The 13,401-nt window shown below is 39.0% G+C and overlaps 2 protein-coding genes across 2 annotated transcripts; both read left to right on the forward strand.

Annotated features, from left to right (window-relative positions):
- The first annotated feature begins 513 nt into the window (after positions 1–513).
- On the forward strand, positions 514–4,273 carry LOC118333517 (ribose-phosphate pyrophosphokinase 1-like). Its single transcript, XM_035669199.1, has 5 exons — positions 514–652; positions 2,225–2,349; positions 2,547–2,720; positions 3,207–3,366; positions 3,567–4,273. Exons 1-5 carry the CDS (start codon positions 590–592, stop codon positions 3,657–3,659), a joined length of 615 nt encoding a protein of 204 aa, XP_035525092.1. The 5' UTR covers positions 514–589; the 3' UTR covers positions 3,660–4,273.
- A 1,469-nt stretch (positions 4,274–5,742) lies between these two features.
- LOC118334118 (solute carrier family 25 member 53-like) lies at positions 5,743–11,310 on the forward strand. Its single transcript, XM_035669948.1, has 2 exons — positions 5,743–6,613; positions 10,856–11,310. Exons 1-2 carry the CDS (start codon positions 5,743–5,745, stop codon positions 11,056–11,058), a joined length of 1,074 nt encoding a protein of 357 aa, XP_035525841.1. The 3' UTR covers positions 11,059–11,310.
- The last annotated feature ends 2,091 nt before the right edge of the window (positions 11,311–13,401 follow it).

The raw sequence follows: 13,401 nt of genomic DNA on the forward strand, positions 1-13,401 counted from the left end.
TTTTTTTTTTTTTTTTTTGTTCGCCCCCCCCCCCCCCACCCTTTCTGTATGCTTTACTGAGTCAGCACCAGTTCCTTCTCATTTCCTCTTGTGTGGCTATTTGCCTGTTATTTACTCTCATTGCAACATTTGAATCATTGCATGGATGGCATGTTTTCCACTTTTAACAACCAAATCTGAATTGTTAATTGTTGTGATGCAAGGCTAGATATCCAGGATGAGTTTGTTACACAGCAATAAGTGTTTTTCTAATGTTAACAGCTAACTGAGAAATGAAACCTGAATGCCTTTATGTGCTTAGTCATATCTACATACTGGTAATTTTTGCTTATCACCCATCATAGTATATCATAAATATTCTAAGTATGAATAATGAAACTGTAAATATTTTTATATTACCATTATTAAGATCTAGAGTCTAAAGGATTGTTATATTTGACTGAGATCATTTTACTGAATAGCTAAGCTCTCAGTTAAGTGCTATATTTAGAAACAAGCCGTGCTTGCCAGTTCACTTATTCCATGTGACTGAAGAGATCTGTTTTCATTGCAGAGCCGCGCTCCTATCTCTGCCAAGTTGGTGGCCAACATGTTGTCAGTATCCGGCGCGGACCATATCATCACTATGGACTTGCATGCCTCACAGATACAGGTGAGCAACACGAAAGCAGACCCAAACAGAAGTACATCTCATTTGCTATACCTCCTATTAATTGTTTTTTTTTTACATTATAAACCAGTGGGTCTCCAACATGGTGCCCACAGAGCATGTTCTGTAATCTCAATTTTAATCTTACTTTTCTTTTTTTTCACTTGCAAAGAAGTGTACAAATGGTTTTCATTGTATCAAAACATTTAAACACATTAGTGATATGATTTTATTAATTAAAAAAAGCATATTGAGACTACCCTTCATTATACATTCTTGAGTTAAAACTATGCTTCCCTATTCTGCCCTTCTGCATTTTAACGTTCATACTGTGGCCATAATGGTGGCCTAAGCCCTTGCCGACTCTTTGAGTTGCACTTTTAGATTTTCATAATCTGTCAGTTAATTGGTTTATCTTAAATAGGTTTTTATCTGTAGATTTCTCATAACACAATTTACTGTTAATACCACAAACAGAAAAAAATTCTTCCAATTGGTTCATCCCTGTATATGAAAATGACGATATAAATGTACAGAGTGCACACCGCTTTGTTATTCTATTGAAACCCTTAATTCAACATGGATGTTCATCACGCATACAGAGTAGCCCCTCCTGACCATTTCTCCCTTCAGGTAGTCCTCACTCTCAGAAAGTTTGGAAACCCCTGTTTGTTTATGCCTGATTTTGGAGAACCTACATTAGAACCCCGATGATTACAGCCATATGTTTATATATAATATGTCAACAAAGGACAGCAGGTAGCGCTTATAACCCCAGTCCATATGCCACTTGTTGGAGAATTTATGGGTAATGTAGATATTTATACTTTAATATAATTACTTTGATATCAAACATGAAATGTGTTGCCCTGAGGAGGCCTCGGAGGCCGTTACACTCTGTACTGTTTTATGTAGGGAGGTGTCAGCCTGTCCACTGCTACAGATAAGAAGGTCCTTGGAGATGTTCCAGACTTTCTTGATAATAATGAACAGAAAAACACTTTGACATTAAATTGTACACAAGGAAGTACCAGAAGTAAATCAGAGGACTAAAATGTTTGCATGCCTGGCGATTTATGAAAAAACATGAATTTGTATTTATTCATTTTAACTAATATGACTGCTCTGTGAATGCAACTCTTGATTATGCTAGCTAGTACAGTATTATTACATTACATCACTTGAAATGTGATGAATGGTTAAGTGGTCCCTTTTTCCATCCATATACATACCTGCATCAGTAACTGGGGGCCACTCACTAACATTGTCAACCAGTTACCCATGCTGCTGTGAACAGTCCCATAGTCAGCAGTAATGGCAGCGCAACCAGATTTGTGTTTGTTACCCACAAAAGAACGTGTTAAACTTTGTATTTCAGGTTATTGTTATGACTGTGCCCATGTGCACATGCTTGCCGAGAACTCTCTTAACAGATCTGTGTTGTATTTAACTCGTATATTCAAGTAAGGACATCTGAGGCTCTGTGTTTATTCTTTTATCCTCTTTTTTCTTCATGAAAGTGAAGAATGATGTACAGTTTTTCATCATCATTACCTCTGTTATCTTTTTTTCCAGGGATTCTTTGATATTCCCGTTGATAACTTGTATGCAGAGCCAGCGGTGCTGAAATGGATCAAAGAGAACATCCCTGAATGGAAAAACTGTACCATCGTCTCACCCGACGCAGGAGGAGCCAAGAGGTATGCCAGTGCCGCTTGCCATAGGTGTTCTAACCCTTGAGCAAAGCTTACCCTCACCATATCTCCTCTGGAATTCACATTAGATTAAACTTCTGTTGGCTTTACTTATCCTCTGACAAGGCTCTAATTTGATGTGTGCATTTACAGTTTTGTACACTGGCTCTTAACTCATGGACATTGTATGTTTCCCTTTGCAGGGTCACCTCAATAGCAGACAGGTTGAATGTGGACTTTGCTCTTATTCACAAGGAGAGGAAAAAGGCAAATGAGGTGGACCGCATGGTTCTCGTCGGAGATGTGACAGATCGGGTTGCCATTCTAGTTGATGACATGGCTGACACGTGTGGTACAATCTGTCATGCAGCTGACAAGTAAGTCTCTTTATTTACCCCTTTCTGGTAAATACAGTTGGAACCTTAAAGTATTACTTCTCTGGTTACTGTGGTCCTGATGTCAAACTAATTTAGAAAGAGATAACTACTAAATTCAACTCTATTCCAGTATATATATTCAGTAGGTATGTCCAGGTCAAGTTTTTCTGCTCCTCAGCTGAGTCATTTCATGTTGAGTGTCTGCTGATACTGAGTCCTGATTTAATACTTAGATAATACAGGTGAATAGCTCTGCATTGCATTAACAAAAATAAATAATTCAAGCTGTTCCTTAATGTTTATTTACAAAATAACAAACAAAGCTCTAATTTTTAGGGAATTTCTTTCTCCCTTTAAAGTATTGTGTTGCTTCAGCCTTTGCTTGAATTACTGATATGTTACTAATGAGTTAAAACAGGCCTTGATTACTGATATCCAGTCATGTGGAGATGTGTAATGCAACGTACTGTTTCTCTTCCTTTTTAGACTAATTTCTGCTGGTGCCACCAAGGTGTATGCCATCCTAACCCATGGCATCTTCTCCGGCCCAGCTATCTCACGCATCAACAATGCCTGCTTTGAAGCTGTGGTGGTCACCAATACAATCCCTCAGGAGGAGAAGATGAAGCATTGTCCCAAAATACAGGTCAGGATACAGCAGTTACATTGGCTTTGTGTAAGGTTGCAACTGATACTTTTGATTGTCTCTTTTCTTTTTTGTTTCCCAGAGGCCAAAGTAAAATAACCAACAAACAGTACTTAATTCTCTGTCAATAAACAACTCATCCAGTCTAGTTGTGTTCACAACATCCCGTGTTCACAACATCCCGTCTTCTCTCCCTCCAGGTTATTGACATCTCCATGATCCTTGCAGAGGCCATCCGTAGAACTCACAACGGCGAGTCTGTGTCGTACCTGTTCAGCCACGTCCCCTTGTAACAAATAGTATCTACCATCTCCTGTGTGCTGTTACACCAAATAAGAGAAGAGGGAATTCCCCAACCCAAACACAACCATTAGCAAAGCTGTTCTGCTAACTTACCATGAAAAAACAAAACAAAAAAAAAACTGTCATGTCTGTTACTAATGCTGATCCCACTCACTTGAGTCCCTTCCCTCTTGAGCGGTGTCCCTTCATGTATGGGGCACCAAAGCAATTGCAAGCTACCAGTTTAGGCCAGCGTATTTATTGTACTCGGGTAAATAAGTGTTTATCCACTGTGAACTTTGTCCCCCCCTTTCATAAATCCAGAGTTTTCTCCTGACCACTTTCACCTCTCCAGAGTCATTTCAATCCTGTTGTCAAAGAGCTTATATAAATATCCCTGGCAGGTTCCAGTGGTCAGGAGAAGCGTCTGCCATATAAAGCTGTTACAGTGCTTTTTGTTACAATGAACGAGTGCAGTTTTTCATGTTGCTCTTGTATCTTCTGCTGTTTGAAAGATTATAATTAATGAAGTGAATGTGTATTGAACTAGTTTACAGTGCCACTGAAGCTCCACTCAACCAAGAGTGCCTCAACAGTCTGAAATAAAATGACTTTTTTTCTTCCAGTTCGCTCATTTCTCCCTCCTATTTAGCTGTGTTTATATTCTCACTGGATGAANNTCTTATCAGGCTGTAGAAGACGATTTTGCATGTTTATTTCAGCTCTTGAGGCGCCCTCATTGAGTGTGGTTTGCCCAGTGTCCAGGGTTTACCCTTCGAGGTTCTGCATTGAAGGTCTTTCTATAGAGAAGCTGTCGGGTTTTTAGTTTGGGGTCTCTGCAGGCTGGAGCTTCCGTCAGAAATGTTCACCTGCTTTTCCTTCTTCATTTTTGTCTTTTTGTATGTCTGGAGGAAAGATTTGTCATTGTGCATATTTCAAACTTTAGTGTTTTACTTTTTCAGTAGGCTGAATGCGCCAGTTATCTGAGGGTGCATTCTTAATAAAATTAAATATGCGCAAAATCTTAACTGTGGCACTTGTCTGTTATTTCTGGCATTAATGTACTGTATTATAGGCTTGTAAGGCTTCAAGTTGTATGCAACCAGGGCTGAATCAGACTTTTTTTTTTTTTTTTACAATTACTTTATTATTTATTTAACGGACTATACACAATACATTTTTTACTCTTAATAATACAGCTAAAACCTCATTTCCATTGTTAGTCTCTGGGTCTTTTCTGATATTTTGGAGTGTTTTTTTCTAGTGACCATAGTGAGTTTACATTCTACAGTTCTAATCCCTTTGTCTATATTTTATATGCTTATCCCATTGTTTTGTTTTTACTTGTATTTTGCCCAGTAAATAATTCAATATTCTGTATTTCCCTATCAGAATGTGTTGAGAATAATCTGAAACAGCATTTAGATATAGAAAATGTATTACATTGAATTAAAATTAAATACATTATTTGTTATTTAAATCTAAAAGAAATAAAGAAATATTAAAAAGCCTAAACAGAGTTCCAGTTAAACACACCCTTCTTCCAACAGAAATACTTTGATTGATAGGCAAAATAACCAATCGCTGGCCACGTGACGTGGCTGTCTTCACCAATAGTTATTCTACAAGAGGCGGACCAATCAAAGGCACCGGCCGGTTAATGCTCATTCCTTCGGTCGCCTTCATCCTCTTCACACTGTCTGACGAGGTTTGACAGTTTATTTATCTCGCATTTGGATGGGAACGGGGTGAAAACGTGTTGCCATCGTAACTCGACCAATAACCAGAAATAACCCCACACCACGTGTAGTGATGGTGTACGAATAGACGCCCGCGCTGCCTTCAGCATCCAACAATGAACGGAGGAGAGTAAACACTAAGCTTTTTCTTCTGCCTGGTGACGGGTAGGTACATTTCATCTCTGATTTATCTTAAATGTTTCTGATCACAGACTGGTTCATGATATTTAAGTGTAATATTTTTTGCTTTGGGTTTGTATCCTGTGCTTTTTGTTAAATCTTATTATTTTCAGTTTCAGTAGGACTGTCCTGACAACTGAAATGATTTGTGTTTCAGTTTTTTATCAGCTTAAGGATGACAGGAAGTCCTGACCGTAAACAAGATGAAGAGGGCCATGGGGATCCAGTGGTTCGCTTCCAGAGCTACTTGCACGGTGGGACCTCCAGCTTGCTATCCACCCTCCCAACCCTCATCGTCTTCCCTGTCTACAAAACTGTTTTCCGCCAACAAATCCACAACACCCCGGTTCACCAGGCAGTGGGACAGCTCTACAAAGAGGGTCCTGTAAAGCTCTACAGGGGCGTGGCCCCACCATTACTGATGAGGACGCTGAATGGTACGCTCCTCTTTGGCCTCCAGGACACCCTCTTTCACCAACTCTCCTTGTCATCCCAGAATGTCATCTCCGCCTCTGCCCTGCCTGCTCTGGCTGGATTCGGTGCAGGTATGGTAGAAGCTGTGGTTTTAACCCCCTTTGAGCGTGTCCAGAATGTGTTGCAAAATGGCCAAAACGACAACCGTCTCCCCACCTTGAAGAGTGTTCTTGTCAAGCTGCATGCACAGAGGCCGGGCTTAGGGTACTACAGAGCCTTCCTGCCCATCGCAGCCCGCAACGCTCTTGGCAGCTCGCTTTACTTTGGCCTGAAGGGGCCCATGTGTGCTGTTGTGGAGGGACAGGGCCTCTCTCCATTGGTGTCCTCCTTCATCTCAGGGACGCTGACCTCAATGGCAATCAGCTTGGCTCTTTACCCGCTGTCTGTGCTAGTGGCAAATATGCAGGCACAGGTGGGAGGCGAGGTGAAAGGGGTCATGGCTTGCTGGAGGATGCTGTGGAAGTCTCGGCAGCAGAGCGTAACTCTGCTGTACCGGGGAGGTTCTCTGGTTATTTTGAGGTCGTGCATTACATGGGGAATCACCACTGCTATCTACGACAGGCAGCAGAAACGTTCAAGCTGAATGGACGCAGTTAAAAATTGATTTTATTATTTGTATTATTTATGATCCATGCTATTATTTTACATGGACTTTTTGACGGTCTGAATAGTATTTTGTTTTTCAGTTTCTGCCCTTTTGTGTTTATATTCCTTATCACTGCTAACAACTTACTGGTGAGTGAACAGCCATGTTGCTCTTTCAAAACACATTCATCGGATCCTGCTCCCGGCTTCATGCAGGTGCCCTAACCATTTGGCCTTTTTCACAGCATACAAATAATCTGCAGGTGTTACTAATAACATTAACTCTTTTCTATTCAAGTGTCCCAATAAGCCATAACAGTGTGACGGTGAGCCATCATCAACCGTACCAGGACCCTTAAACTGTAGCAGCTAAATGGATTTCAACCATCATACATTTTATTACATTTATATCTTTTCCTACTGTTAAGCCCACTACTAAGTGACAAAAGCCTATTAATGGGAATTGTAAGTGTAGCAACAAGAACATGATCCAAATGGTTCAAATCAACTAACAACGCCAATTTAGTAAGTTGAAGGTATGACTGCCAGGTCTCTGAGGTGGTGGGAGAATATTTATTATTTAGCATTTATAATATGGTGCTAGTGAATCATAGGTGCCTTGTATTTTTATTGTCTTAAAAGGTAATTTCACCAATTTTACTCCTTAAATTCAGTTTACTCATCATGGGAGCTACTACTCAGGAAATGGTTGTGCAATGCCCTCTGTGGCACTGAAGGAACCTTGTTTTTTCAAGTATTTTTGGACATTTTTTATTATTTTTTTTTTTTTAACTGTACTTTACTACTGTTAAGTGACACATGTATACCACTAGTACAACATGATGTGTGATTTGGTTTCAGATCTAGATTATGAAATATATCTGGTAGCCATAGGTTGGGTTTTTTTGTGGGGGGTTTTGCATATTAATCTGTCACATAGCCTTTAATATGGCATCATTAAATAAACTGAGTTTCTCTCAGCACCCTCAGCTCTGACTGACTTCCAGCATCCCTGCCCATGGAGTTTTCCAAACTGATGATCTCATCAGGTCGGAGACTACAATTTACAAAATAAAGCCTGCTTAACAAACTGGGTCATGGATTTTTTAAGAGATGGTTATTTACCAGTCGCTCTGGGGTCAACAAAATTGGTTTCATTCAGTTGGACCCAGTCTCCGCTATATTAATTTTGACCGTCTGTCTCTTGGGAGACTTGATGGAAGTGAAATACTAAATCACAGGAGTTCCTCTTTCAGTGTGTAAAGGACATGTATGCATGTTCAAGGTTTATTGTCAGTATATTATTTAATTATCTTTGGTATATTACATATGGATTAAAGAACTGGAACAAATGAGAGGGCACAGTGCAAGAAGATCCTGGACAAAAATTGTTGTAGTACTGTAATACGCTGTAGGTATTATATGTATACATATACATTTGTTAATAATGTAGCCCATTAAATAAATCTGTTTGACTGTAAAAGGAATATGTCAACTGCCATAAACCTGTGAAATTAACATATAATAACATTATAATGAAGAATACACTTTTTTCCTGAAAGTGCATTAATAAATGAATCTGTTGTGCATTGTGTGGTTTCTATGATGTACTTGCTGTTCTCCTACCTTTCTAATGGATTTATGTCAAACCGTGTCATGTCATAACTAGTCCACTAGATGGCACTGTGTTAAAAGTAAAAACATGATATCATCCACATCAACTATAATGGGAGCTCAACTGCACAGTAGACAAACAAGTCCACTCAGAAAAAGAAGGACACATGATTCTGATGATTACAACACTGCAAGGCAAGAATGGGCAGCCGTGCTCAAGAAGCAGCCTGTAATATTTCAGGGAAGTCAGGCACCAAGCGCGTCCAATTAAAAGTCCTCCTCTGAGCTCTGGGAGCCAATGAGAGCCAGAGCATGGGTGTCCATGTTGGCGTGCAGAAGGGCGTATAGACTCTATTTAAACCGTTGGCTTTGCACAGATTACACACACGCATTTTACCTGTAAAGGACATTGTCACTGCGCACCACTGCACCAGGTAAATTATTCTGAATTGTCTTTGTTTTTTAGCCTGTGCATTCAAAAAGACACCTAATCAATGCAATGCAATGTAATGCAAACATCATAATACATGTTATGCTATTATTTCTATGCATCAAATGCTTATATGTGTTATGCAACATTTCTGCTATAGGCCATACAGCCATTCCAATAGAGTTTGGTTACTGTTAACTCCGTTATATTATGGGGTGTGTATAGACACCTGGCAGCGCTGCATTCCTCTGCACACAAAGCTGTACGTGCCTTAAACATTACTTAAGCAAACCTGTCGCAAACAGGCCCGCGGCTGGTATGTTCACCTGTCACATCCTCACTGTGATGTAGATTATAAAACTGTGCCACCCTTTACGCAGGATGTCCAGTCTGTAGGCGCGGGCGGTGTTACAATACTATATGAAGCTCCACATAGAATTTCTACAACAGAAGTCATATAAAAATATGATAATACCTTTTTATAAATAACTTTTTTCCCCACGCAGACGCACTTTTATTAACCACATCACCACCCTTGCAAAGCTATGCACAAGTACAGTATGTCCGCTCTCTTGTGAGACTGAATACCTGTAAATAACAGCGCAGTGTAACATGACACCAGACCTGTTTGTTCATTGTGATCAGGTAGATTGTAAGTACATGTTGATTCTTGTGACGGGCTTACATAACTTCTTAGTTCAGCCCAGAACTTTATTCTTTAACTGTGGATAAGCTTGATTTGTATACCTGTATGGACATGTACTGCAGACAACATCTTGAGTGATGGGACGGATAACGGGGTGTGTTCATTCATTTTCTCATGCCATGTTAAAAGTCAAAATCAGTTTGTATTTGAATCCCCATTTTCTGCTCTCTCTTTTCTCTCTTGCACTGTTTTCCATTAGACATCTTTCAAAAATGAGCGACAAAGCAGTCAACCATGAGGTGGAGACGTTTAACAAGAGCAAACTAAAGAAGACTCTAACGGAAGAAAAGAATCATATTCCAACCAAGGATGGTAAGGAAAGGAAAGGAAAATAATGCTGTCAATAAAGAAAGCTCATCCACCCTTTATCCAGGTTTTCTCTGTAGTTCAACTCCTTCTTGCCTATCATCATGAAAGGCAACTGCAAACACTGCATGACTGATTAACTTCACACACACACACACCCAAATACCTTGTGCTTAATGCCAACCTGTTCAGGAAACACACAGCCCCACCCCCATCTTTTTATCATAAGATTCATGTCTCCTGAATAATAAGTGCCAATGAGTAGCAAATTGAGCTTCATGTTTCATGGTGTGACATGCAGCAGCAGGAAGGGGAAAGTTTAAGGGAAAATGTGCCCTGACTGGTATCTCAGTGATGAGGCACCCACAGCATTAGCACAGAAGCAGGTGGCACTGAAGCTAGATATCAACTAACTGTGAATTTTCTCTGCATTTCACTGCTTTGTTGCAGTGGAAGGAAAAACCTTTGCTGAATGTTGCTTTAGCTAAATGTGGCTGTTTTACTGTCCAGTTTGTACCTGAATTCCACGCAATTCAGTTAAACTATGCAGCTTTTGAAAGAACTAACACTTTCTTCCTCCTATAAATGAGTTAAATTAGTTAAATTCATTAGCAATGACACACACTGTATAAATGTGTTACACTTTGCCGCTACGCCCTTACTTGGTGTGGTATGACAGTATCTTATGGTTAGACAGATGTTGTTGTGAAACTGAGCGCACGGTTCACTGCCTTTAAGACTCGCCTCTACTTGAGCTGATATGTTTTAGTGAAAGTCACACAGGCTCATTTTACTACATTGTAATTATTCTACTGAAATCATAAAATCATATTTTTATTCATTTCAAAGTAAATTTTCACTCCTGTGCCATGTCCTGATATTCTACATTTAATGTTATGTTGTACATTGCTGCAGAAATCCTAGATAGACATTACACTAAAGCCCTTCATAGATGAGGTTAAGGCACGAGGAGTACTATACATCCTGAGAAAGCAATTGTATAATGTCTTCTTAAAATCTATTAATATAGGATTATAATGTTTAAAGACAGAGGTACATGAGTTTGTTTTCTGGTCCTGACAACAATTTAGGACTAGTCTTTGATCTCCAGATCACTTAATCTCTGTCTCTGTCTGCCTCTCTTGTAATCCCACAGAAATTGAAGAAGAGAAGAAAGCCATGAAAGAGGGAAAAAACTGAAATGCACCTGTCATGATTCCTCTCCTTCAGTCCTGCCATGTTACCTGCTTTTTCTCCAATTAGGAATCCTGTCCATCATCTCCACCTCTGCCTCTGTTTTCTGTGCCGCCATGTTTCATAAGAAATGGTGTTTGGGCTGTTGCTATGGGGAAAGATCTGTATGTAATCCCACATAAATTAATGCAATGGATATATTTTATTGTGCTTTCAATGCAGTTTAGAAAGGGCTGAATGGAGCAAGATAACAAGTTAACAGGGGGTTAAGTTAAAATAATCATAAATAACTGTATTAATGGAGGAAACCCATCCAATATATTGCATTGTTACCAATACCATAAGTATGCCTGTAAATGGTGCCATCCAGGAAATGTCTAAAAAGTAACACATAAGATGATATTTTTGCTTTAATAAAAAAGTGTCAATGATGATTTGCTTGTGTTGCATTTGTGTATATTTTATCAAACTGTCTTGGGTAGTTACAGCATATTTGAATGGATTTTGTGGGACGAAAATGCTTCTAATCTTAGCTGGACATGGTCTAAGTTAGTTGCAAGCAAAACTAAGTTACATTTAAAGCTGAGGTACACTTTCGAGCTCAGTTATTTTCATTCCTATGCCCGAAATATGAAACTGCACGCCAACATGCAGCTGAAAAGTAAAAGATATTTGTAAAGTAGCATTCATATCATATTATTGATTCATATTAATAATGAATAGCAAAGGAAATAGAAAAACAAAGCAATCAGAAACCATTTGATACAATACATATAATAATAACAACAAAATGTAAAAACGATACCAGCTAAGGCAACACAAATTAAAAGCCAAGTTAAAAAGATATGTCTAATTTGCAAGATCCAAACTGTGCTGCTTGAGTGCTCCAGTGTGCACAATAAAGAAACTAAACAGGTAAAGCCAGAGCCAGTTTGTAAACCCTTTTTACATGCTTCATATAATTCACAATATTCATAGTAATGGACACACACTCTCCTGTTACTTAATAATAAAAACTGTGATTACTGTTTGTGAGCATGCATATTCAGTTGACTTCAGTTTTTAATTGTTGACAGACTCCTACTCACCTAGTGAGAACTTCCTCCCTTAAGTTACAACAGGTTTTAGGCTGCAGAAGAAAAGGGAGTCGATCACCTGCATTTTACATTGCCAACATAAAATATGGTTCATGTCATAAAAGTGAGTTTTAGTTTAGTTTCCATATGCAGGGGTGTAACATTTACATGTTTACAGGTGCATAAGATTTATCAAATGTCCACATTAATCTTGTGTGTGTGCTTGGGAAAACCACACTGCGGAAGGAGAAATGCATCACATGGATCATCAGACTGCAGGTGGATTGCTCAAGATAGGGTAGGCTGGGTTTTTCCATAAAAAGCCAGTTGAAACATGCTCATACCGCAGCATTAAAGTACTTGAGAGTGTGGACATACTTTATACTATCCAATTTGGTTGTAGAGTAATACAGATTTAAAATTTCCCTTCTGTTGTAAGGACTTCTGCCAGAGATCATGAAAAATGTATTACTTTCCAAGGGAATGATAGCTTTTATGAATCTGCAAAAAGTGATGCATGTTGTCTTCGTTTCCAAAAACTTTCAGGATCAGGCTTGTCTTTGCACTATGACAACAGACTAGAGACAAACAAGAGAAAGAACACATGAGGACACAACTAAATGATAGGAGGTAGTCAGACTTATGATCTTATTCACTGTCTTTGAAAATCACAGTCAATATACTGAAAAACGTGTACATATGATTTATACTGTACCATTGCAGTATCCGAGGCATACTGCTGATTACACCTGTGTTTTTATTGCCCGCTGTATTCAATCCATGAGTTATCCCTGTGTCAACATTGACACAAGTGCACATGATCATTGTCTGTCGCAAAACAAGTTATACAGGTACTTTTAGTAACATGAGAAATTGTTACGTTCACCTTGTCCAGCAAACAAAATAGAGCCACTGGACTGCATCCAGTCATACCTCAACTTGGTGTTTTATTTTCATTAGTTGTCTCACTATCCTGCATTTCTGAATTGTGAAGAAGCATGACCACACAGGAGTAAGGATTTCTGGACCCATTTATGTCCTATCCACTATGATGATAGACCTTTGAGTGTAAATTAACAGAAAAACAATGAGGGTCATCTCTTTTACGATGTAATAACACAGATTGTACATTTAGTCATTTCCTTCCCATTTGTTTTTCTTTGTCATAAGATAAGATGAGTGAAGATAAGATATACCTTTATTAATCCCCTGCAGGAGAAATTCAAGTTACACACAGCAGCATTGGGGAGTATAGTGCAATAAAAATAGTACAGTGTACATACCACATCACAATAGTATGTGGGGGTCATTACGTAAAACATAAAAACATTTTATCTGTTAACTCAGGGTGCCAACTACAGGTGAGCTAGGTGTTGACTTGGCTCTTCTTAATCAGACATTCAGTCTTCCTCATTCACTCAGATTCACTGAATCTGTGGACAGTTTTAA

This window comes from Morone saxatilis, unplaced genomic scaffold, assembly GCF_004916995.1.
Source record: "Morone saxatilis isolate NCDOM2014 unplaced genomic scaffold, NCSU_SB_2.0 Contig22, whole genome shotgun sequence".
NCBI classification, from domain to species: domain Eukaryota; kingdom Metazoa; phylum Chordata; class Actinopteri; family Moronidae; genus Morone; species Morone saxatilis.